The 26,732-nt window shown below is 39.7% G+C and overlaps 2 protein-coding genes across 2 annotated transcripts; both read right to left on the bottom strand.

The window, feature by feature from the left end:
- Positions 1–1,476: 1,476 nt before the first annotated feature.
- Positions 1,477–18,728, bottom strand: aco1 (aconitase 1, soluble). The gene is made up of 20 exons (XM_071926091.2): positions 18,553–18,728; positions 18,207–18,375; positions 17,331–17,468; positions 16,262–16,331; positions 15,967–16,150; positions 14,721–14,860; positions 13,864–14,035; positions 13,038–13,138; positions 12,158–12,274; positions 11,863–12,022; positions 11,456–11,591; positions 10,217–10,301; positions 9,005–9,161; positions 8,262–8,386; positions 7,800–7,904; positions 7,006–7,148; positions 5,943–6,090; positions 4,200–4,322; positions 3,487–3,672; positions 1,477–2,652 (listed from the first exon to the last, which is right to left on the bottom strand). The coding sequence occupies exons 1-20, from the start codon at positions 18,659–18,661 to the stop codon at positions 2,536–2,538; spliced, it is 2,685 nt and encodes an 894-aa protein (XP_071782192.1). The 5' UTR covers positions 18,662–18,728; the 3' UTR covers positions 1,477–2,535.
- A 3,730-nt stretch (positions 18,729–22,458) lies between these two features.
- Positions 22,459–25,364, bottom strand: LOC139932345 (leucine-rich melanocyte differentiation-associated protein). The gene is made up of 3 exons (XM_071926084.2): positions 25,005–25,364; positions 24,835–24,912; positions 22,459–22,628 (listed from the first exon to the last, which is right to left on the bottom strand). The coding sequence occupies exons 1-3, from the start codon at positions 25,214–25,216 to the stop codon at positions 22,484–22,486; spliced, it is 435 nt and encodes a 144-aa protein (XP_071782185.2). The 5' UTR covers positions 25,217–25,364; the 3' UTR covers positions 22,459–22,483.
- Positions 25,365–26,732: the final 1,368 nt, after the last annotated feature.

Genomic DNA, 26,732 nt, shown 5'->3' with positions numbered 1-26,732 from the left:
GACTTTGTTTTTCCTTGAAATGCAGTTGATGCCGTGCCTCCTCAGTCTTTCAGTCAGTTTTGAATTATTCAAATGCTTTCAAATGCCCAAGCACTGATTTGCAAGTCCAGCACTTCCTTAGCTCTTTGTGTGTAGCGTGTACGTATGTGCATGAGCGGCTGGCCTTTATGTGATTATATCACACACACACACACACACTCACACACACACACACTACACTCCACCCCCACACCGGCTTTTTTCCATTCCTCCCTGTCCTTTTGGGGTTTTTTTTAATCGAGCAGCGCACTCTCAGATCTCCTTTTCTGCGAACAAGCAACCGGTGAAATATGAACCACAAAGAGGAGCGAGTGATCAAAGCACCAAAATATTCTACTCAAGTAGAAGTCCTGTCACCTCGCTGAAATTTCACTTAAGTAGAAGTAAAAGTACTAGGGTAAAAATTTACTTAAGTAAAAGTACTTTAAAAACAAAAGAACAGAAGGTTACATGTGATCTTTCCCATGCAATAAATAGGAGAAGAAGACAGAGGTCAAGCTGAAAACTTTTTATTCAGTTCTTTGTGTGATAGGAAAAATAAATTGTGATCACTGATTAAAAGTAAACAGAAAATATTCAATAACATTACTACATTGATGTTTCTTTTGCCATTAACTATCCAACTAGCAGGCCAGCAAACTAGTTTGTGTTAGCTAGCCAACAACCAAGCTAACACAAACCAATAATACTGTTGGTGGATAATAACTAAGCTACTATATATCATAGATGTATTTGAGTATTTCAAGTTTCCTCCACGTTAGTACAAATTTGATGCAGATATAATTCACGATTTAGTTTCTGAAGCAATGCTAATGGAGAGCTGACAAAATGTGTCCTCTGTAATCAATACTGAAGTAAAATAACTGACTTGGAAAAAAGTATGAGTAAATGGAATTCATTCCTTCCACCCTTGGCGAGGATGAAGCAAAGTAGACAGGAGCAACTGATAAAGAATGAATGAGTGGGCCAGGAGGAGGAGGAGGAGGTGTCAGCCATCTCTGTTTTCACTGTGGCAGCCGGCCAGACGAACTCGGCCTCCTCCCGCAAATTATCAAATTCCTTGTGTGGAATACACCTCTCTAAAACTCCATGTTATTGCAGTAATTCCAGGACCGGTGGGAACGCTGTGAAACAGACCTAAACCCTATTTATGGAATATAGTATCTGGAGACTATTTTAAGTCACATTTTCCCTGGTGTATTAACAAGAGGCTAAAAACGGAAAGAAAAGCATTCCAATACAATCTCTCAGTTGTGTCAGTATTTGAAGAGGATTGCTGCAATATGTGGCCAACACTAATACAATGGACATGTGCAATCTTGGTTTTCTGTTATTCTGAGAATCGTTTGTCAAGCCAGTTGAGGTAAATGACGAACAAACCAATGCTGAAGCAAAGTACTATTAATGACAGGAAAACTATTCCCAAAAAAATCACGTTTTATTATATTTATCAGTAGTCTATGGCTTACTGCATTCAAAGATATCTTAATGAACAGGGAACTGTTAAAGAAAAAAGACAAACACATGGTTTTCTCAGTCTTCATAATCATGATGAGCAACATTGTTAGCATATTACAGCAAGGAGACACACATATCTCTGAATCAAGATCAGTAATCCTACATTGAGTTGTTAAGGCAGTCAATAACATTAACTTGGATGCATTGGCAAAGTAGGTTCACAGTGAAGTTCAGAAAACAAACAGGCTCATTGTTTTAATATAATCGGACACTGACCGGAACCAGAAGATTAACAGAAAAACATGAAGGGAAAGACTGTTTGGTCATGAATAACTGTGACATACATTAGTGTCCAAGGGTATAACTAATGGAAACCAACAGAAATGGGTTAAAATGGGGTCAATGCTGCCACCTAGGGCAAATCACATGATGTGCAGTGGCTGCACACAGTAACACCAAAGTGTTAAGAGTAAGGTAGCCGTATTCCTACAGTATTTTCCAAATTAAACCTCAAGTTTCCTAGCAGAAATCCTAACAACTATTCTAACCGTCGAGTGACATTTACTTGTGGATTAACTTTCTTGCTCTATGATTAGTGTCCTTGATACCTGCTACATTGCTTACATGTAGTGTTGTCTCTAAAACTCGAACCCTAACACAATGTTGTGAGAATGAATAAGCGTCTGGCTCTGATGGTGAAAAAAAATGTTGATAAAACATTATTTTATTTTTTTTACCGACGGCACATTTAAATCAAGCATCACGTTACCTCACATATCAACTGACTCAATATTAGCATCTTATCTATATATATATATATATATATATATATATATCTTCGACCCATTCTTTCAAACAGCAGCATTCTCCAAAAAAAAAAAAAAAAAAGGGCAGTTTTATGGCTGGAATATGCCATGCGGGACGGTAAATGAAAATGAAGAAATAAAAAGACATGTCGCTCTCTCTCTGTGGACAGAAGATATGTGTGATCAGCAGTGCTGTACTTGGCATATTTTTTTCTTTCTTTCTTTATTTATTCTACTTTTCAGACATCTTGCGGATCATGTAGTTGAGGATGCCGCCGTGGTGGAAGTACGCCAGTTCCACGTCCGTGTCGAATCTCATCCGCACTTGGAACGTTTTGCCCGTGTCGAGCTGTGAAAGGCGGGAAATAGATAGCTGTAAGTTTCACAGTAAAAGCAATATTTTCCTAAAACCTAAAGTGAATTTTTTTGAGCTTTAGAGCTTTAGGTTGTTCTCCATTGATATAAAGCAAAGAGGTAACAGTAACAAAATGTACAGCAAACAGCATTCTGGTTATAGTATTCCATAATCTGTCTGCCATGCTGCCTCAATGCAAATAGTGACTGAATACTGAATATCTGAAGAGCGATATGTATGTCTTGAACTGAATTGCATGTGCGTTTGTCAGTGTGTATTGTAAAACTATGTTAGCTGTCAATATGTCTACTACAATTCAACCGATATAGATTTTTGAATGGCAAGACTGATATTTTTGCATTAATAAGGCTGCCGATTGTTGATATTTTGTGCCGATATTCACTATCTTTAAACTTCACTATTTCCATGCCGAAAAAATTAAAGCATTCAGTGTTTCACCCAGAGTGGAAAAGCCTCTGAAACAGCATTCAGACCATCATGGGACACGAAAACTCTCCACTGAAACCCAGACTGACATTCTTTTAGGTGGGCTAGCAGCTCTTTTAGGAACTTATTCATTGATGACAGAAACTCTGAGATAGATTAACCCTTTATATGAAAAATGAGTGTCACCAAGACCTGTATAGTCATTGCACTAATATTGTTTAATGACCTGACCTTTGCACTCCTCATTATTTTGGTTGCTTGTCATTTTTGCTGAACTAGGAATTAAAGCCAATTCTACTGCTGCAATAAAGTCGCCCTGAATAACAGAGGCAGCAAAATGCCGTAAATGTAATAGTTCCAGTGTGATAAAGTGGGGCGCACCTTCACGTCGACTATCATCCTGGGTGTTAGCTGCTTGGGGATGATGACGGTGTAGCGCTCTCGGCCGGTCAGGCCCAGGCTGTCGGCGGTGTCTCCCGGTAGATACTCCAGAGGGATCACCCCCATCCCCACCAGGTTACTGCGGTGGATCCGCTCGTAGCTCTCCGCTAGGACAGCCTTAATGCCCTGGGAAAAAGAGAAATTAAATTAACACATAAAAAAAATTAAAACACAGGAGGCATTGGAGGAGAATGACTTGGAGGATGCTCCCCACAAGGAAGCTAACAGTAGTTGTAAGGTCAACAGGGTTTATGGGAAATGTGGTCTTAACTTGGAGAATCACTAGCACTAACACCGCTGGTATGAGATAGAGGCTACCAATCGTCTCTACCATGGTTTCATTTGTTTGCAGTAATTATACCAAGGTATCACAATTCATTTGACAATGATATGTTGAGGTTTAAAAATGATACACATAGCAGCTTTAACTACATATCAGCTAACTATGACTACTTTCATTGCCTTACCTTGCAAGTTCCTACTGACTGCAATCTAAAATGTCCTACAGAACACCATAAGCCTGTACTGTCATTTTTAGATTGCGGGTAACAGCTTAATAATATTTCAAACATTTCAATGCCTTATTTTTAAAAAGAATATTAAGGGATGCATTCTTCTCCATGAGGGTGACAGTAGGGGAAGGTGAGCCTCACCAGTAGAAATGGGCCTTTTGCCGCCCAGTCTCTGGAGCTGCCAGAGCCGTACTCCTTCCCCGCTAAAACCACCAGAGGGTTACCGGCCTGCTGGTATCTCTCGGCAGCATCAAACACATCAAGCTGGACAATGAGGGGAAAAACAACAAGGGTTAAGCAAGGTTATACTGTATACATTGCCACTAGTCCAGTACTGTAGTAGACTAGTACTGCATGATTTGAAGCAACCCTGAGGTGTTGTTGTATTGAAGCTTAACCAGAGGCCTAAGCTAGTTTAGCGTACTTCATTCACACATTCAAACATTTGAACTTTGTTTGATTAAATCTTTTATACACATTCACACAGGCATTTATTAATGCTAATTTACTTCACACATTCAAAAGTGATAATTCAAAAGTCTACGGCTGATTATCAATGTGTTCTTGTGCGTTCTTGTGTCCTCCATGGCGCGTTTTACGTAACATCTAACCGCTGAAGCAAGATTCCAAAACAAAAAGAACGGCAGGACGGAGGACGGATAAAGATCCTGGAAGTTTCTCCTGATTTGACCGACGAGAACGAATTACATAATTTACATGCACACTTCTCCATCCATTTTAAAACCTCTAGATCCCCTTTACCATAGTGCTATTCATTTTATTACTGGTGATAGACATTACACTCATCATTGTGTTTCATATCAAAATGTTAACTGGCCTTCACTATCAATTAGAAGAAAGCAGCACTGTCTCCTATTCATTCATAAAGCACTTTTATCTAAACTACTACTTTCTTATCTCAGTAATTTAACCTGCTACCGAAATACTTCTTACCTCACTCGCTCAACAAAAAATCTCCTGCTTCATATGTGGAATACATTATAGGAATCCCTACCCACATCTCATACTCACAGTTTGCCTCCCTTATTGCTACATTACCACAAGTTATGTTGATTGCTTTTAAACATTTTAATTGTATCCTCCATTTATTATTATAGATTAAGAACTATTGGGCACAGTATATTTACACACCTCCGCACGGCAGTGTAATGATTAAGTAAAGCTAGGTTGACTTGTAAACACGTAATTAAACATTACAGTACTGACCACACATAAACAAACTTGTAGTCCACCATCGCTCGTAGGTTCCTGACGCATGCTCAGTACATATAAAACAACAATTGCCATGAGCAAGTTGAGGTCAGGATGTCAGCGTTTTCAAAAAGCTCTGTTTCACCAGTACACAGGAATACACAGAGTTTTGAAACGTCTCCACTCTGGAAGGCGTTTCCCAAAAACTCAGTTTCCAGTGACCTAGAATGCCGTTTTCGTGTGGACGGGAGGCCAAAACGCAGAGAAAATACTATGTTTTCAAAAATATCCATATACGTGTGAACAGGGTCTCAAAACATTTAGGAACATTTTTGTACAAACTTAAAATCTGTTACTCTAATTTGCCATTATACTGATGCGAAAACCTGCTTTGACATTACTGATTGGAGTGTGGCCAGAGGTGCAACATGCTTCAAAGTTTCAACCCAAAGTTTTCTGCTCTATGTGATTTAGTGCTGATTCGCTCTTCAACAACAGAAATTAAGAAAATAAATCTAAAAGTCACATTTGTTTCCTTGCGCTTTATTGTGAAAATAAGACAAAAATAAGTTGTTGCAAAAGCATTCCGTTGAGATCCAAAAGTGAATTTTGTCAAACGGCATCTGCATAACATTGATTATATAAAGTGGCAGAAAGGCGTTGGGCACTCACCGTTTCACCGGTCGGCAGGTGAAGGGTTTGCGGCGCTTGCTTGTTGAGGAACTTGTTGAAGAGGCGGATGTTGGCGAAGGTCCCTCTGGCCATGACGGCGTCGTTACCCCGACGGGAGCCGTACGAGTTGAAGTCACGTGCGCACAAACTGTCCCAACACAAAAAATAACCATTATTTAGCATACTAAAGTCAATGTTTTTATGGTAATGTGTATTGATGAAAGGTGAAAAGTCCATGACAGGAGTGAGTTGTTGTGAAATAATGTCACTGTAGACTTGGATAATCAGCTGTAGGGTATGGAGTCCTGTACGCCATGTGCATCACATGTAGGATAAAGGTCAAGTTAAATTCCAGTTGACAGTTTCCATCCATCCAAGAGACTGAGACTACATTCACTACAAACAATGCAAAAAGTTCTTGCTGGAAATGCAGATTCTAGCTCTGAATTTTCTCTATCAAGGCAGTACATTTGAAGAGCCAATTATTCCTAAAAGTAAAAGAACCGTATTGTGAGAATTCAGTATTATTATACGCTTTTTTTTTTTGCTCAAGGCTTGCTAATGAAGACACTAGTTTAAATCTGATTGAGCTGCTAGATTTGCAGTTATTCCACTATCAAAACCACATCCACTTTTACAGACAGCTACTCCCCAACTACTCTCCCAAGTTGATGTATCACAATAAGGACCCGATCCTGACTGGCGCCCATCCATAAGCAAATGCTTAAATCCCTCCGATCAGCCAAGTTGGCAGCTTTTAAATTAGCACACCGTCTAGAATGCCTCTACTAAGCAGGTTTGGATCATTTGGAGATGGTGCTGTCTTTTTTTTTTTAATCAAATACATTCAAGAAATACTCAACTAATTACACTATATTTGGCTGGAAAACGATATGCAGGACATTACTGTTATCCTGAGACACAGCACGTTTGAAAACAAAATAATGAAACATTAGAAATATGACTTCTTTAAAGTAGTAATCCACGACATTTTCATATAAATAAATACGTATTGCTACTCTTATTACTCTTTACAGTTGGTCAAAGCTGTTAGGTCGCTCACCCTCTGTTTGTCAGGTAGGATGCTGCAGAGCTTTTTCGGGCGATGTTCCCGGCAGGAGAAATGTGGTCTGTGGTGACCGAGTCGCCCAAGTTCAGTAGTACGTAGGCATCGTTTATGGACTTGGGTGGCTGCAGCGTCATAGTCTGAATAAAGAGAAGACGATGTAAGATATTACCATGGCCTCACGATAATACTAGTGTTAGACCGATAGATGGGGCCAATGCTGTCCTTTTTATTAAAGATGGGATATGGTCCAGTCAGTCATCCAACTCTGATATGATGGATATAATGCGCTTTGATTAATTACGTATTTATTGTAGAACTGATCAGTGCTACACACCTTAACTTGAACTGATTCTAATGACACATTTTGATCATCATTATAGTAGCAGTAATAGTAGTAGCGGTAGCAATAGTAGTTGTGGTAGTGGTAGTAAAAGTAGTAGTGGTAGTAATAGTGGTAGTAGTAGTGGTAGCAGTAGTAGTAGCTAGTAATAGTAGTAGTAGTAGTAGCAGTAGTAGTAGCAGTAGTAGTAGTATTGGTAATAGTAGTAGTAGTAGTTATAGTGGTAGTAGTAGTGGTAGCAGTAATAGTAGTAATGATAGTAGTAGTAGTAGCAGTAGTAGTAATAGTAATAGTCATAGAGGTAGCAGAAGCAGTAGCAAGTAGCAGTAGTAGAAATGATAGTGGTAGTAGAAATATTAGTGGTAGTAGTAGTAGTAGTAGTAGCAGTAGTCAGAAACAGTCAACCCTGTGCTTTCCTTTGGGAAGATTTAGTATTCTGTATATTTACCAGGCCATCGAAGAAGGGTGGAGACTTGATATAAGTTGACTCGGGGTCCCAGGTATACAGCTTGTCAGAGGGAGCGATGAGAGAGTTCCAGCGTTCATTCACTTTCTGCAAGAGCCCAACACATTCAAACATCATTAATGGCAGTCAGACATCTAAATCAAATATAACCACTGCTGCGCAACAATTAGGTTATCAAAGGAGTTCAGGTTTTTGGAGATTTTCATAATATCTTCTCACCACACAATTTGAACAAATGTTTAATTCATGCGTGCACTATGTCACATGTGTAAAGACACTGAGACAGACTGTTGTAAAACCTGGCAGAACCCAGAAGAAGTTGTTATGGAAATGATGGAAGCGCTGGCAAACCCCTGCATTTATGCTTCTGTGTGACTATGGAAAAAAATCTTCCTGTGAGAAATCAACTACCAATGCCTGATGCCAACAGACTAGAGACGCTACCTCAATCTTCTCATAGACTTCTTTGAACATTGATGGAATGACAAACTCTCTCTCCACGGCCTGGATCTCCTCCCGCGTGGGCCAGATATTCCTCAGGAAAATCTCTTTCCCCTCAGAGTTAATGGCTGGAAGACAGAGGAGAGAACAATAAGCCCACATCAATACACTAAATCAATAAAATACAAAATAAATCAATACAATAATTCAACAATAATAGGTCAAAATTAGGGTACAGCGATGTCAGCTTACCAATATTGTCCTTTTATTAAAAACTGGATATTAGCCAGTCAGTGTCCTCTACCTCTGATATGATGGATATGATGCAGTTTGATTGATGACCTACAGTATTTATTGTAGAACTGATCAATATTACACTGGTTGTCTATGGGACACCCTTAACCTGAACGGATTCAAATGAGGCAGTTTGATCAGATTGTATGATGATGATGATGATGATGATGATGATGATGATGATGATGATGATGGTAATTATTACCATTATTATCATCATCATCATCCTGGATTTTCAACTGAGAGTCCGATGATGGTCTAAATACTGCTTCAGATGCTTTTCCACCCTGACGAGAATACAATTCTGGGGGAAACACTGAATACTTGGAATTTTTTTGGCATGAAAATGATCAAATGTAAAGATACTAAATATCGGCTATTGGGCAGCTTCAGTCCAAAAATAGCAGTAAAACCCACATCGGTCAAACCCTAATAAAAATGCCTCAACTCACCAATGGGCTCATTCTCAAAGTCAATCCTTATGGTGCCTGCGATTGCATAGGCGATGACCAGAGGTGGAGAAGCCAGGTAGTTGGCTCTAGTGTTGGGGTGGACTCGCCCTTCAAAGTTTCTATTCCCCGACAGGATGCCTGCAGCGACCAAATCTCCCTGAAACAAGGGAAAACGTGAGGACCTCAAACCATCGATGTGAAAAGTTATTTTTTTTAACTGTTCTGCTGCTTTGTTAGCTTGTATAATGAAAAAAATGCTGGATAGATAGGACACCTAATGACCCCAACATGAGTCTGAACTGGTTGTCAGACAGTTTGGAATCTTTGGGTGCTATCAAGATTGGTTAAAGTTGCAAACTTCTACATTCAATTTTACATTTTAGGCAATTAGCTGATGCCCTTATGCAGAGTGGTTTACAATGTGTGCAACAGTAGAAGCTTCAATCCCTAGATCACCAAAAATTACAAGCAACCAACATGAAGGAGTCAAAAGTCAGGGAATTATGGGCAAGCCTCACTGTAGGCGATGAATTTGTGTAGAGCCGCGGTCACACCCTCAAATTGGTCGATTCTGGGCGTGTCGACTAGTGTAGCAAGTGGGAGTTAATCAAAATTTGTCCGAGTTTAGATAGCTGTGTAAACCTTTAATTCCTCAATCCAAATTGATTGAGGAAAAACTATTGCTAACGACTGCAAAATTCACCAGTAAATCTGTCTTAATAGCCTGTGTAGACCCTGCTATAATCAATTTGCTTGGGCAGCCAAAGCCACTTCCTGGTAATGAGAAAGTGGGTGAAAGCCGGTAGAAGCGTTGCACAATCAATGTCATCTTGTTTGCCAAATGGCTTGGTTCTCACGTGGTGAACCCCCGCCAGCATTTGCATAAAGTTAACTGAATTCCAACTTTTGTCCCACCCCTTTCCCCACGGCACGTACTTGGTTTGCACTGCAGGTTATTCCAGCATGTGCAGAGCAGCGAACAAAATGAATGAAGATAGCATTGGTTGCTTGGCGGATTGCGTTGGGTGGGGCTTGCCCGTTCGTGTCCTTAGAATATTCCTGTGACCGTTGGACACTTACATAAAAGCCATAAAAGCTAGGAAAATAAATAGAATAAGAGGTAAAGAGAGAGACTGAAGGCATTTTTAAAAAGAGAGGGGAAATCATTCAGTGGGGAAATGTAACAGCCTTTTTAACATAAAGCATTGGTACCTTGGTAATGGCCTCCGCCACTGGCTCTGGGAGCGGCCCACTGTTGCCTATACAGGTCATGCAGCCATAGCCAACAACCTCAAAGCTAACAGGAAAGACAAAATGATCGTTTACAGGCAATGTGGATTCACTGGATGGTCGTAACTTACTTTTAAAGGAGCTTAAATATAACTTCAGTTGACTGTGCCAAGATGGCATAAGCGCAGTGTTTCCCACACACAGACTTTACTTGGGTGGGCCGCCCAGGTATATTAACGGCTGCCAAAGTATATTTGGCGACCCATTTTAGCATTTTTTATTTTTATTTCTTTATCCGTCCGAGAGAACGACGCCATCCGCAATCGATTAACTAGTGGACAATCTCCCCTCGCTCTACCCCTCCAGGGTTTCCCACACATAGAAAACTTTGTGGCGGGCCGCCACAATATCAGCACTGTCCGCCACAAATTTTCTTTTTTTTCACTATTTAATCGTAGAACTGCGTGTAGCGCATTGATTCGCTCAGCCCCTAATTGCTCCATGCGATCTCTCTCTCGCGCTCTCTCTTTCTCTCAGGTGAAACTGACAGCACAGAGAGATGTAGCAGGGCAGAGGGGCAGAAAAGCAGATTTCTCTGTAAAAGGGGTCTCATTTCTATTCTTCTGAACCTTGTAGACAAAAGCAAGCAACAAACAGAACAGTGTAGCACTGTTTATATTTTTAAGTTATGTTATCTTTGACACAAAGTACTTTAGATATATACAGGTTAGTTATTTGTTTGACAAATGGAACTATTTAAAATGGAGTACATTAGATAATTTTTCAGCCATCCAGGTAATGGGATCCTTTATTGATATTAGCCTATATATTGACAATATAAGAGAATACAAGAACAAAAAGCCCCCCCCCCCGTTGCCAACCCACCTACCACCACAAATACATTCAAATTCTGTGGGAAACACTGCGTGTTGTGTGGTTCAGTCCAGAGTAAGGTTAGGCAACTGGACGAATACAGTGGCAATTCCCTTGCCAATTTAGACAACCTTTATCTTTGGTAATTACAAATGTAGACTAGGGCAAGACACTCAAATGGGGAAGCAGTGACCACAGACATTCCAATTCAAGTCATCACACCTACACCGCGCAAATTGTGTTCCCCCCCCCCTCATTGCCAGCATCGATGAATACATCCACAACTGGTTGACAGAAGGATGTTCACTATAGCCCAACCCTAGTCCAGAGGGAATTTCAGCAGCTTACCCGAGCTGAGAGAGGTAGTCCATCACGCCGCTCTCCTTTAGGTAGTAGGTGACGACTCCGCTGCCGGGCGACAAGCTGGTCTTTATGTACGGCTTCACACTCAAGCCACACTTTATTGCCTTTTTCGCAAGGAGCCCTGGAAAGAATAGTATGCATCTTCAATAACTGTGTCAAATAACTGAGGAATAATTATCAGACTTTCCCTTGACTTTCCATAACTTCATCAGAGAGCTTCCATGTTAAAACATGTTTTTTATTATTTCCTGGTTTGTTAATGTTGTTTTACTTGAGGGGTGAACAGTTGGTTTCCACTAAGGTCAGCCCGATATAGAGGGATTGTTCCATGACCAGAGGGAACTCTCTGATTGTGTATTAACTCAAAAAGTAGGGATCAGGAGTATACACACCGGCTCCGAGCATGACCGACGGGTTGCTGGTGTTGGTGCAGCTGGTGATGGCGGCGATGACTACCGAGCCGTGGGAGAGGGAGTACTCTGTATCGTTGTACTGGAAGGGGACCGCAGCGCTGTGGCGCTCAGGGGCCACTTGGAAACCCTTGAAGCTTTGCTGGAAATGACACGTACGGAAAAAAAACAACCGAAAGTGAGATATTTAGGAGAGACGACCAATCCACTCAAGAGAACACCGTTAGTTTGTAGAAACTTTTGAAGCACGCTAAACCTGAAAGAGTTTTGCAGCTACCTTTGCTCCGAGGCAAGATTCAAAGTCGGTTTTCATGTCGGAAACGGGAATTCTGTCCTGGGGCCTTTTGGGACCGCTGCAGCAAGGAACTACCGTACGCAGATCAAGCTCTACAACCTGGGAGAGAGAGAGAGAGACAGAGGCAGAGGAACACGTTCTAGTGTTGAAATTATCAGTTGCGTTATGTTTGAAACACCTTCATCTGCTCTATTCTTATTTATATTAAATTTTCTTATGTTGTATCCTATTACCATTTGGTGCTGCGACAAACCCAATTTCCCCTTGGGTTCCTTTCAATTTCACCTTATCTTTAGCTAGAAATATACTTAGAAATTCTAAAACAATTTCACCTTGGTACAGCCTGTTTGAAAAGTACGTATACATTTTTACTCACTGTATATGTATGTATACAAATAAGGTCAAATGTTAAATACTATCAATTGAAGTAAAATATATAAATAATATATACATATTATAATATATAAATATAAATATATAAATAAATAAGTTAAAAGATGATTGGAATTCTGCAATGTCACTTGAAACTCAATGAAAACAATGTTAAAAAAATGGACTAAAATCATACAGCTTTGTTTTTCATTATTATTAAAAACTGTATACCTACCAGTATTATTATTTTGTCATGTTTTTTACCTGGACTACAGTCTAGACCTCTCAAAGGAAGAGAATTTGAGGGCAAAGTCTGTCAGCAAGTGGCGCTGTTGTGCCATTTTAGCCTACAAATCTATAATTCACACACAGGGATGTTTCTATTTTAGCATTTGAAAGACAAGTATTGATGGCGCCTTCAACTTTGTTTATGGGTTGAATAATCCTATCAAGATGTGCAAAAAAACCTCAAAATCATGTCAAGACTGACCTGTGTGAAATCAGGATCCTGAGCGACATCATTATAGTCTCTGTACATGGCCACTGCCTTCAGGTACTTTGTAATGTAGGCCAGTTTTTCTGCTTCTCGCCCTGAATGAATAGAACGGGGGGAAAATAAAGGTAAGAACAGAATCACTTGTGGACACTTAAAGAGATACTTCACATGTTCGGCCATCTTCGGGAAAAATCAGATGGGCTTCTTAAGGCATCCCTTTATGAAGAGGCTGCCAAGCATGGAGAAATTATATTGGGTATATTTTTGAGTAAAAGCTATCGACACTTAAACAGAATCCAACTCAACAATCAAACCCAATCACTTAAACATGAGGCAACAGTAAACATGTCATTGCCCGCAGATGATGAAGTCGCCCTTTGGGCCAATAACAGCAAGTTATGCAAATGTGGAAAAGGTTGAAGTTTCAAGTCTGTTATGTCACAATGCAAACGGATGTTGTAGCATCATTTACACTGCCTGCTAGTCTTTTCTTCTTGGCATTTGTGGCAGCCCATACTGGTTGATTATAGAAATTATGCATGCAGTCAGCGCTTGGGCCAATCAGTAGCCACATGCCAACTGTATGTAGAACGGACAAACAAACTGATGTAAAATTCAATGACTTTCCATAACTAAGTCAGAGAGCATACATGACCTAAAAATATTATTCCTTCCTGGTTTGTTAATGTCTGGTTTCCACTACGGTTAGGCTTGCTGTGGAGAAAAACAGCTGAGAACCATATAATGCAATGCATGCAATTCTTGCTGCATTCTTGTAATGTGACCATCATATTTTCAGAATTCACAGCCGGTCACTCACCGGTCTGCTCCAGGTACTGAATGCTGACGTCGTCCACAGGGAAGAAAGCCGCTGTCGCTCCATACTCGGGACACATGTTGGCAATGGTGGCTCGGTCGGCGATCGACAGCTGAGCCACACCCGGGCCGAAAAACTCCACGAACTTCCCCACGACACCCACCTGCCGAAGGTGCTGGACGCAGAAAGGGACAGCAGGGGCATCAAACAAATACCCCTTGGTGGGTCAGCGATCCACGGTGGACAGTACAGCGGAACAAGACACTTGTCCACAAAATTGATGTAAAATTTAAGTATGACGCGACACTTATTTTGCTCCACCAGGGTGTCATGGGAACCAGGGTTCGACTGATATGGGATTTTTGAAGGCCCATACCAATATTTTTGGATTGAAACTGACGATAGATATCTTGTGCCACTATTCAATGTCTTTAAATGTGACCATGTACATGCCAAAAAATTACAAAGATTCAGTGTTTCCCCAAGAATTTAAGAGGAAGAAGAAGAAGAAGAAGAAGAAGGAGAAGACGAAGATGAAGATGAAGAAGACAATGACAAAGCAGAATAAGAAGATGACAAGGAAGAAGACAAAGACAAAGAAGACAAAGAAGACAAAGACAAAGAAGACGAAGAAGAAGAAGAAGAAGAAGAAGAAGAAGAAGAAGAAGAAGAAGAAGAAGAAGAAACCATCCACTAGCTGTGGTCAGTGTGGAACCTCCATCATACCAGAAGTGGACCACACTGACTTGACGAAAATTTCATAAAGGGCCAATATAGGCCCTTCAAGCCCATTATGAACGAGTTTTACTGAGGTATTATTTATTTCATAATAAATCAATAAAAAAATGGAATCAAATTACCTTAGTCACAGTGAGGACAATGTCTGTGGAGGTGATGAACTTGTTGGGGGTCCCATAAAGCTTGTATCCAACCACCTCAGGCAGTACCATGCTTATTGGCTGGCCCAGCATGACGGCCTCTGCCTCAATCCCACCCACGCCTGGAGGTTTTGGAGGACAAAATGTTTCACAGTAGACAAACAGCGGTGAAAAAGACAGGAACCAACCTGGCACAGTCTAGGATAGTAGGAGGTGACACTGAATTGGGACAGACATGAACTGATACATGTGAACTTTAGAACAGAATCATCTTTAAAATCACTTCTTAAGACTCGCTTTTTTGATTTGGTCTGTTGTTCATTTTTACTCCTTTGTGCTGCTGTTTTTTCCAGCAATGTCCTGCTTCACATTCACACAGTACTCCAATCTACCGCTGCCCCCAGTAAATAAAGATTATTAATTCTCATTATTATGTACCCAATCTATTCTAGTAGTGTTTAAAAAGTACAGCAATCAGCAATAAAAGTGTCTAAGTGTAGGTTTACCTGTTTAATATCCTGAAGCCTGTTGCACCAGTTAAACTTGAAAATAGGCTAGTTTAAACATAAAATCTCATAAAAATGTATGCAATACTAAAATTTCTATTGTCGCACCAACTGAAATACTTCCTAAACTTGCACCGACCCCTACTAGGTGTGAAGACTTTCATACATACTGTATTACATGGTTTACGTTGGCAACATGAAATCAGATCACTGAACCGGTGAAAAACCAAACTACAATTTTAGCTAGCTTACAATAAATAACGCTTTTCCACCCTATAAGTGATAGGGAGAATTACATTAGGCCTAACTACATAGCTTTTACGCTATTGGAATTAATAGTTAAACCACTTGACATCACTGTTGTTGTTAACAGTTACATCTAGTGGTACACATAGGTTATGGGGGAGACAAACTGCAAATGAATCCTCATACTCTGTACTGGATAACAAACCTGTTTGTTGACGTTTGGTGATCCTCTTTTTCTCTCACTATCGCAAAAGTTAGCCAATATAAAAAAAAAAAACCTCATGTTACTGGCCACAGAAGGTGAAAATATCACCGTCTGGGTCGATATTTTGGTTAATGGTCCCTTTACTCTCTACTAGTTAAAATGTACCTGAAGTCTCCATGGTGCAACTAAACAAACACACAGCTTTAGAAACTGGTTTTAACATCTCTAGCATCCTGGCTGATCTTTTACAGGTGGAGAGAATCTGCCTTACCCCAGCCCAGGACACCCAGGCCGTCGATCATGGTGGTGTGGGAGTCGGTGCCCACCAGGCTGTCGGGGTAGTAGTACCTGTCCTGGTTAAACACCACCCGGGCAAGGTACTCCAGGTTGACCTGGTGAACGATCCCTGAGCCAGGAGGAATGATTCGCATGTTCTTGAAGGCTTTAGAGCCCCACTAGGAAGGAGAAGGAGGCAACACATTTAAAGGCTACGGCATCCCTCCAAAATGAACAACTGTTAGACGTGAAGACCTTAACGTGGGTGCGTTGAGATAAAACTTTGATACCTTTAAGAACTGAAATCTTTCTCTGTTTCTGTCAAATTCCAGGTCCTGGTTTTTCTGCAGGCTGTCGGACCTTAAGGAAAATGATCAAATGTTTTTATATTGCAGTGAAAAGAAGATGGACTGCATTTGACAGTGCTTAAATGCTGATAGAATGACTGTGGCTGAGGCATTAACGTATGGTTCTGTGGTTGATTTGTTTAAAGCAATCTTGTTATTCCTGTATATTCTCCATTGCTTTCCATTTGTAACTATAAAAACTAATTTGTGTAGCACTCTGTGGTAACTGTAGAAGACCAGAAGATTCCTAGAGGCAGCAGCCTTCCCTGTAGGTATTGTTAGCCAGCAAATGTGGAGACAGCAGGACATCTTCGTATTTTCTAAAGCTTCGGCTTGAGTGCTTTATCAGGGTATCTGCACGTTTCTGAACGTCAAATTTAAGACTTTTTCTATTGCTACCTGGAATCAAATGTAAGAGTGAAGAAACAAAAATCTGTTCAAAACAACTGAACATAGCTTATAATGAAAGATCTAAAACTATACATGGGCAGTGGAAGAAAAAGGACATAAGAGACTAATTTGGGACGTGATGTCCACTTATGCTTAGATTATGTCATGAAAACAAAGCCTGTTTGGAATATTGTGTTGACCCTGTTCTGTATTAATCTAAGAGTGGACATGCTGGAAGTGCAAGTGATATAATAACTGAAACTACTGTCAGTCCCATTCAAATCTTTTGTTGAAACTACAAAATTCATGCCATTTGTTTTATTTCGTTTGTCTTACTTTCCTACTCTGTCTTGATTAAATATCACAAAATGTAAAGAATCTGTCATTACCACTATCTCATTTTATAGTTGCATCAAAATGAAACTTAATTACAACTAAACCTGTCAATACATGGCCTTAAATTTAGATATTACTACTCGCTACTTTAAGATTTTTTCAAAAAGGGACCTGCAGATACCCTGTTTATTCACTGGTGTGAGGCATAGCAAAATGAGGTGATCATCATCATCTCTGTATTAGTGGTGCCATGGTGGAAAAAAGAGTTTGATGAACCTGGTCTTACTTCCTGTTAAAGTCCACCTGGATGGAGTGATCAATGACAAGGTCGGCTGGGCAGACGGGATTAATCTTCTCTGGGTCGCCGCCTAGTTTCATCACCGCATCACGCATGGCGGCAAAGTCCACCACAGCAGGGACACCGCTGCATGGGCAGTTTAACAAAACCAACAGTCCAGTTAGTGTCCAGTCCCACCATGACATAATTAATGATCAGCTTATTAATGAATGATCAGTTTATTGTAATGTGATCGGTGTGATCAGCTGCCTTCATCTCTTCTACAGAGAATACAGTAACATTATAGCTTATAGCATATTACATACATACACAGAAGCTGCTTATACAACAATTTGATTTGTTATAAAATGCCAAATTATGCATTGTCTCACAATCAGAAAAAAAGGTTTAGCTGTAGGCCTGTATATCACCATACATCACTTCTTCACTTCTTCTACTACTAACTAATAGATGAAGTAGAAGTAGAAGTAGAAGTAGTACGTTCTCCTGTCGTGTGACATCATCTAAATTAATTTGCATACGAGAAGCGGATTATGGAAGCTAGAGGTAAAGATTCATAGTTAAAGTTAAAATGAATTTTTCACAATAATACAACTTTTACTTCCTTTTATTTGTAGAAAGTGATTTTTATCACACCATGATGTAGTTTGATAGTGTCCAGGTATAGAGGAGCGTCATCTCTCACCCCAACTAACCTGTCTTTGGTATAAATAGGAATTGATAGGAATTTTCATTTTCAATGAATCACTGCAAATCTATGAGATCAGTGCCTGCAGCCCTTGATGGTATGAAAAATCTACTGTTGCCAACCAGAAGAGCTTGTCATTCACACTCTGATAGACAGAAATAGTGTTGTCGACGTACGTGAAGTCCTGGAGGATGACGCGGGCCGGTCTGAACGGTACCTCCACCGTTTGTTTCTGGGTCTGCTTCCAGTTCAGGATACTTTCCACATCCGAGCGCTTCACCAAGAACTCGTCGCAGTTCCTGACAGCGGACTCCAGAAGCACACGAATGGAAAATGGTAGACGGTCTGAGGAGGAGACGGGTATTAGGCTGCTGTCAATCACAGAATATGTCTGTGACGGGTTGACAAGACCTAATCAGTTAACTGCTTTCAAACATGCTCTGAAATGCTACTAATATTTTAACTAGCTTCTAAATTTCATATCTACATTTGGTAAAAACAAAAAACAGAACTGCTGGTTACCATATCTGGGATCTCCAAGTTTTGAAAGATTGTAAAACCGCTGGTCTGGCTCCTTGGGGTCCAGAGGCTCGACTAAATGTTGGAAAGGATTACTCATAGTCCCAGACATTCTCCTCCGATCTTCAGTAGGCTGGGAAAAAACCTTAAGATTCAGTAGACTTCCAAAATGCTGCAGGGAAGAATCTAAAAAAAAAAAAAGAGGAAAATAATTTTAAACACAGCGTAAAACGATGATGTGAGGTCAGTTCATGACTAGTTGATCTGATGAAAAAAGAAAAAAAATATGGGTATTTATTTGAGTTCATCAGTGGGAGGGTGCATCAGGTTGAGGAATACCAGCCAAAAGCTCAAGGGCAGCAACTGATTACATGCTGTATTTGCAGAAAGGGCAATAAAAAAAAACCAAAGAAGCAGTGATGAAATATGATTTTAGTCAAACAATGTTATCACCATCCAATAGGTGCAACATGATCATTTTATTTACTTTCTAGCATGCTGGTGCAGATGAAAGTAACATAACAATAGCATTTACAAGTGTCAATTTCTGATTTTGTAACTACTTTGGCATGATTTTGTAATTTTTTTTCTCCTGTTCTCCATTTCTCCTCATCTCTTCTTAGAATCTTATGGTTAATCACAAGGCTAAGTCTAAAATCTGTGCCCCTTCACACTGAATGTGGAAATGGATAAGCCTAGGTTGCAGCCCATTCTGGATGGTGGGGTGGAGGGTCAGTAAACTCTTGGCCCAAGTTTCACAAACTGCCTTTGTTACATAATTAAATCTCTTTAGCAATATGATGAAACTTTAAATCAGGGAATGTGGAGCTGTGTGTTTGAAAAGCTGTGCACGTCGAAAATGAACATTGTTAAGGTTAAATGAGTAATCAGGAAAATGTTCCTTGACAAGAGCAAGTGGAATATGATGGTTGTATGTGTCACTGTGTGAAAGGTAAGCTGATAAGAAGAGCATTGTACTGGGCCTCCACATCTCGACTGGCCACATACTTGGCTGGTTAAGTGAACTGCACAGTAAAACTCTAACATGCACAGTGCAAAGTCAAATGATCATACTGTGTGATGTAACATGGCAAGAGTCACCAGTAACCAGTCAGTTTCTAGTCTGACCTTAAAGAGGGGGGGGGGGGGGGGGGAAATGTGGCTAAAATGCTTAGTCTGGATAATGTTTATCCCGATTTTGGCTACATAAAGCTGCAATTTTTCATAGTAATTTCTTCAAGAGAAATTTTGTAACGAAGCCCCAACCGTCTTCGGTTTTAGAAACTAAGGCGAGCCTGTATTATGCTAACCAATCCTGTCCTACATGCAGTGCATGGTTCATTCCTATTTTTCCATTGGCAAACTTCAAGATAAGAACTATGGGCCTTTCAGCATGTTTTGGATGAAAAAACAAAACGCAGACATTGTCTTTTGACCATACCATTACTGTGTAATGTCGCAGTTAGCATGCAATTATTAGCATCACTATGTTAGGATTAATAGTCGGCATATTAATTTTTTTTAACTTGATTTAGCTAGCTAACTGCTAAACTACTTTCTGCATGACAACTCGAGGTAATTCTAGCTACGTCGGGCTGTTTTCCAGTGCATTTCTTCAAATTAATTCGTTTTCAGCTGATAGAATAAAATTGACTTACTTCAATGTACAGCAGAGGAGGCACCGTGTACAGTCAATACTGTCAGGTAGCTAATGTCAAACTATAAAACAAGGCAGACCCGCTCTTCCGGGTTCAGGAAACACTACTACCGGACGCGAGCCTTTCAAAATAAAAGTACACTGTCCATCGGCCAAATGGCTCATAACGGCTCAAAATGCATGCATGCAAATAATTGAAAGGAAATGTTTACAAGAATTGCTGATAATCACCCAAAAGGTTCTGTTTATGTGCTTCCGAGGTGACAGCATACGTTATTGTTCTTGTTCCTTGATAAGGGATAAGACAGACCCACTTTAAACGCAACTTCCGGCATGTGGTTTTCAAAATGAAAGTGTAATGCGTAGTGGCAAAATTGCTCATAATGGCTCAGAATACATGTATGCCAGTGGTTCTCAACGTGGGGTAAATTAAGAAAATGTTTAATTCCACTATAATTTACTAGAAACAATCAAATTAGTGAATATTTTGTAACTATTGCAATCATATTTTTCCACTCTCACCACTATTATCTCCCTGTGTACAGTATGTAGACAGTTATAAATAACTACTAAAATCTTCCCATATGGGTCCCTAGGACTATATGTAATCAAATGGGGGTCCGTGGGGCCTAATGAGAAAAAAATGTAATAACTGATCATGGTGAAAGAACATTTTTTGTGAACAGGCTGTAATTGTTTCATTTCCAACAATATTTCCAGATTGTGGATTGCTTTTTATTGTTCATTTACAGGTACAAGCAAGAGGAGCTATACTATACAAATGAAATATTTATACAGTGTATTGAGTGAAAACAGCTGTCTAGAAAATAACTGAAAAAAGCAATAACAACATTCATGACAACAACAAAAAAAATCATCCTTATCATCATCACCACTGTAGGTTCAGTCAGGAATTACACACGGTAAAAGTTTAACCCTTTATTGCATTAAGTAGTAATACAGATAGAGTTGGCTACATACATAGAAACAATTTAAATTAACAGTGAGAAAGCAGCAGCAGCAGTATTTGTGGGAGAGTCTCTAAATAAGACATGTACTCAGTAGGCAGTGTAGTGTGATCTCAGCTGACTTGTGCATATGACTTTGCTACCAAACAAACGCCACGAATAACAGCAATAATAAACCCATAAAGGCAGTGGGTGATACATTTCTAACGTTCAGAATTCATGAATCTGCACTTGGCAATTTCGCACGTTGGCGGCCCCAAGTGGCAGCGAGAGGTAACTGTTCGAATTTGGAGGACTTCATTACCCAGAAATCCTATAAGGTGACATCAGTAAATGAAATATCTGAGGTAATCTTAGTGTATGTGTGTGTGTGTGTGTGGTGGTGAAGAGGTTCAGCCATCATTAGTGAGTCCAGCTTTCTCTGGACGGAGCGCTCACTCGCTGTATTTCACTGTTAAGTCGTGATTCATCACTTCAAGACCTCCAACCAGTGGCCATACCAATTCCATATTTTACGTTGGGCAAATAGGGAGAATCTTGCCTGGTGTCCAGCCCCCATGAATCGGATGCAAGCCTATCCACGACTGATTCATGGACGGAATTTCTCACCCCAACTGATCGGTTGGTGTTAGTTGTCAGTTATCAAAATCTTTGACCAATCACAGTAGCAAAGCAGATTGACGTAATCTGGGAACGCGCCTCAGAGCAACAACAATCATGGCGGCGTTCACTTCCGAGCTTTCAAACATGCTGAATGTTCTAATTAAATAAAAAAAATGTTTTAATTCATTGATGCCATTACGTTTTTTAAGGACTAACGAAATCGCTAAATCTAGCTTGCTATCATCCTATTCCTTTTGCCGGCGCTGCCATTTTGTGTTGTAACCCTCGTCATAAATACGTTTGTCCCGCCTACATCGACCATCCAATCCAAATAAGAAATAAATAACTGCTAGTGGATAGGCTTGCGTCCAGACCACTATGAATTGGCATGCAAATTCAAAAAGTGCTAAAGACGGTGATTCATGGAGGATGGACACCAGGCAAGGGAGAATCTATACCATCTCATTAGTGCAGATGGGACACTCTTCTCCGTTGAAGCCCCACTTTGTGAATTAGGCTGATAAGACGGCCGGATTTTTACATAAAAATCTTGCCTAGTGCAGCTTTAACTATGACTTAGTATACCCTATAGCCCTGTAATAGGACTCAACTTTTTCTGTGTGTGTGTGTGTGCGTGTGTGCGTGTGTGTGTGCGTGCGTGCATGTGTGTGTGTGTGTGTGTGTGTGTGTGAGCGTGTGTGTGTCTTCACCGATGAATCTCCCTCCTCTTTCTACTGCCTTTACTGCTCTGCTGAATTCTGTAGGTTTTTCTAGCTTGGGCTCTCTCCTTCTCCAGGACCTCGGTGTCGTCCAAAATCTCCAGCCCTGGGATTTGGCTGATGACATACTGTCTAAGCAGGTGAAGGCAATGGGAAAACAGTGTGAGCAATACATACAGCATATACAGCCTATATTGAATTTATCTTCATGATTACACAATTTGTAACGCTTAATTTGTACAATTGGACATGAAAATTGAATGTGTGTTTTTTAGCTCCGTGACAGCAGGGGCTCTATGGATCGCAATGTCGGTCGTTTGGTCGGTTGCCACTTTTGGTCATGTGGGTGAAAATGTGTCTTGAGTTAGATTACAGACTCTCAGTCGGGAGACCCGCGTTCCATTCCTGGCAGGGGCTGTTAAGACTCTTAGTCTTGTTTATTGAGTTTTGTCATTTACATTTAATTTATTTCATGTCACTCTATCTTTACCAATTTTATTGCAATACAAAAGGAGAAAGACAGAAGTAAAGCACTTGGTGCTCTTGTGGATTAAGAAAAAGTAGTGAAGTCCTTAGGTTTAGAGGTGCTCATTGGGAAGAGGAATCAAATCTATAGAAAAGATTGAAAGCCTCCAGTGAGAAAAAAGTAAACTCTTGAGCTGTATACATAAAGTCCAAGGCAATCTAAATTCAGTAAGGAGGGAAGAGACTAAAAGCTTGAAATTTCCCTGATGAAGACCTTATGGTGCTGGCTCTAAGCCATGACAATAATGGCTTTTTAAATTTCTACAAAATTTTTTAGATCCAGCTTCAAAATAAATTTCTGGCAACTTTTTCTCAAACCTCCGCCAGCACTGAACAATCCTCTAACGTGCAAAGCTGCAGCCTCCGTAATTGTTTCTAATATGTTTATCATTTGCCTTCCGGGTTTGATTTTTAGAGAAAATAACACATGAATGCAACACTGTTTAGCATCCAACTTGGAAATCCCAGATGTCAAACCTTCCCACCAGCACATGAATGCAGCATAATACATTAACGGCTAAAAAAAAAACGATAATCCATATTCATCCAAATTCATTAATTAAATTCAACCAAATTTGTGTGTTACTTTTTGAGATACAGTATCTTGCTAACAAAGAAACAGACAGATGGGTGAAAACATAACTCCCCTCTAACTTCATTGGCAAAGGTAAAAACTAAAGATCAAATTTAGGCTCACTTAGGTTAAATAGGTTAAATTTAAATAAAAAGTGACTTGATTCCGGTTTGACAAAATGCTAACAGGCCAGGAATTACAATAACTATACGATAGCTAACAAGCTAACATTAGCACCCAATAATATTATCATTATCATTTCTTCACTCAGCTTTGAAAATGCCAAGGGCTTGCTGTGTACATTTCTGCTCTTAAATACACAAAATTCTTCTAAACAGCATGGTAAATTAATGCTTACATCATAATATGTGACCAGGTTTCATTAGTGGCAGTTAGCCAGTTAGCATCTTAGTGGATTCTCATATTCTTCTCATTTGTTACAGCGTACGCATTGATAATTTCATACTTTTTCCACTTATTTCATACTGCATATTTTTCATACTTTTGGTATATTTTTCATACTATACATATTTATCATGTTTTTCTTTGTCTCCGCATTTTCTACTGCTGTTCCTGACATTTTTCCATACTTTTCATTCATACATTTCTATTTAACATGTGCTAGTGTTGAAATTGTCAGTTGCATATGTTTATATAACCTCCATTTGGAATATTTGTACTGCTATTATTTTTTTTTTTTTTTTTTGCTAGTAGACCTACTTTTCTCCGAAATTGGTTGTTAATCTCTAAGATTTTTGATCTTATATATATTTTTATCAATATTAAGTGTTTTCTAGATCAAAGAAATTCCAATCCTGTGAAAAATTTACATTTGTTGAGGTACAGTAGTTGAAAGAGATACAATCGCTCCGATTTTGATGAAACTTGGAGGGATGATGCAGCTTGTTGCTGATTGGCCTGTATCATTCGTGGGGGGTGACATGTTTATTTGTTTTGACAGGTAAGTTCCTGTACCTCAATGAAACATCTATGTTTTCCATAATTCTTTGCTTGATATTGGAGCCACTTTTCCATGGAAACGGCTACGGCGCAGGCTAAGGGTCAAATTTTGATTGATTTTGATTTTATAATTACTGATCACATTTCTGCTAAAAGATTATAGGTAGTAAAATGTAGCACAGCTGGGTTTTTTTTTGCAATTTTTTAAAGATTTTTATTTATTTATTTTTTGTATTTTTACAGAACAAGCTTTCAGTTGCAGACTTACTCCTTGCTCACCTATAGTCTTTGTACTGGGTCAGACTCCCTCCATTGAAATAGCTTGGCGCTGCCTCATTGTTCATCATACTGAGGATCCTAGATTTCAAAGGAATATACTAGCATTAGGGAATAGGAATGAAAACCGGGGTTAAAACAGAAAAAAGGAGATCAATACAAGGTAGACTCACTTGAGGTTTGGGAACTTCCGACGGATTTCTTCCACAAAGACGGGGAGATTGTTGATCTTGTTCTTGTTGAGGCACACGGTGGTGACGCTTGGCATATAGGGGAACTTCACATGGGACGTGTAGTTGTTGCAGTCCAGAATCAAAGTGCTGAGCCGCTCCAGCTGACCCAACAGAGCCGGGTTCCAGTAGGGACTGAATGAAGGAGAAAACATTCAACAGCGGTCTCTAGCTGCTCAGTTGTGTCCGTTACTGAGTAAATATTCATCCCGATGCATGTTTACTTGTGTATTCAAAGGAATATTGACCAATAGCTACGACCTAGCTACGCTTTCACCATAAGGCAAACAACCATCAATATGAACAATTATCTATTATTTCAGGAAAGCATGACTTTAGAATATAATTTACATCCTTAAAGATTTTTGTCAGCCTGAAATGAAAAACAAAAAATAAAATAAAAAATAAAATTGGAGTTTTATTACAAATATAACAATCCACTTGGTTATAGTTATCTAGCTTTAAAGTCAAAGTGAAATTAAAAATTACTTTTTCACCTTTTAGTTAATTCTATAACACAATACATCTATTTGACAATTTAGGCAAAAAAAAAAAAAGACAACAATTTTATTTTCTCGTATTTTTATATCAAAATCTCATTACTTTTACTTCCTGGAAAATGGGAAATCTTTAGTAGTGACATCATCGTGTACCATGAGGCGTACATAAAAATTAATAACGAATAAAACCATCACAGATTTTTCCTCCGCCCCACCCATCAAATAAACCTTTCTCTCCCTAACTGATATCCCATTGGTTTACACTTTTGGATGATCCCTCACTGCATTACGTCCCACCCCAACATCCTGTTTCAACAGGAAATATATCACATTAGGGAAGCAAGACGCACTTTAAATGCAGTTTCATTGTGGCTTTAATTTGCTCGTACCCAACCAAGCCTTAAACATTAAATGGTGTTTAAGGTGGTTTTGATGGGGTCTCCTCCATTAATAACTCCCTTTACTCAGGGAAGGGGATTTTGCATTGCAAGTAAGGGGTGAAATATAAGGGTATTTTAAGGGATTACTGGTTTGTAGAGATATATAGCCTAGCCTAATATATTTGAGTTAACCTGTTATCACTAACTGATCCACATCCTGTGTTGGTGACACCATAAGCAAATAGCTTACACTTAGATGTTCACAACATCCAGCAATTTTTACTTATTTGATTAATGTATGAGACAAAAAATCAAAAACTGAGGCATGGTTTCACACAAATGTAATTTTGGCAAGAAACAAAACGAATACTCAAGCAAATACTGGTTTCTTATTGAGTGTTGTAGCTAGCTTGCTCAGCCTTTTTGCTCAGGCCCGACAATAGAAGGATACTCGTCCAGCAGGTTGTAACTCAGGTCCAGCACCTCCAGGGTGCTGCTCTGCGTCAGTATGGGTTCGTACGGTATTTCCGAAAGGCCCTGATAGGCAAAGGAAAGCCACTGAAAGCTTGAAGCTGGGCCGGGCTGGCTGTGCTGGCCTGAGGTATGGTAATCCATGACCAAACCAGCAGTGCAGCCTCTTTCGTTCCTCTCCACTTGCAAATTATCTGGCAGGGAATTCAGATGATTATGTCATGATCCGGCCTTGAATGAAAAAGCAAAACAATCAATGAATAAGACATTTAGCGAGGATCGACCCAAGAGCTTTGCCTTTGACTATCAGCTGATTAGAA

Source organism: Centroberyx gerrardi, chromosome 23 (assembly GCF_048128805.1).
Source record: "Centroberyx gerrardi isolate f3 chromosome 23, fCenGer3.hap1.cur.20231027, whole genome shotgun sequence".
NCBI classification, from domain to species: Eukaryota; Metazoa; Chordata; class Actinopteri; order Beryciformes; family Berycidae; genus Centroberyx; species Centroberyx gerrardi.
This window is presented reverse-complemented; position numbering and strand designations above follow the sequence as displayed.

What these genes read in the sequence shown, in the direction of transcription:
- aco1 (XM_071926091.2), bottom strand. Translation starts at nt 18,661, where the DNA reads ATGTCTGGGACTATGAGTAATCCTTTCCAACATTTAGTCGAGCCTCTG. An exon ending in CAGGTGGACTTTAACAGGAA is followed by an intron (nt 16,332 to 17,330) that starts GTAAGACCAGGT and finishes ATTTTCCTTAAG; the next exon opens with GTCCGACAGCCTGCAGAAAA. An exon ending in GACTACCTCTCTCAGCTCGG is followed by an intron (nt 10,302 to 11,455) that starts GTAAGCTGCTGA and finishes CTTTCCTGTTAG; the next exon opens with CTTTGAGGTTGTTGGCTATG.
- LOC139932345 (XM_071926084.2), bottom strand. Translation starts at nt 25,216, where the DNA reads ATGTTTTCTCCTTCATTCAGTCCCTACTGGAACCCGGCTCTGTTGGGT. An exon ending in CGGAAGTTCCCAAACCTCAA is followed by an intron (nt 24,913 to 25,004) that starts GTGAGTCTACCT and finishes TTTGAAATCTAG; the next exon opens with GATCCTCAGTATGATGAACA. An exon ending in ACCCAGTACAAAGACTATAG is followed by an intron (nt 22,629 to 24,834) that starts GTGAGCAAGGAG and finishes TCACCTGCTTAG; the next exon opens with ACAGTATGTCATCAGCCAAA.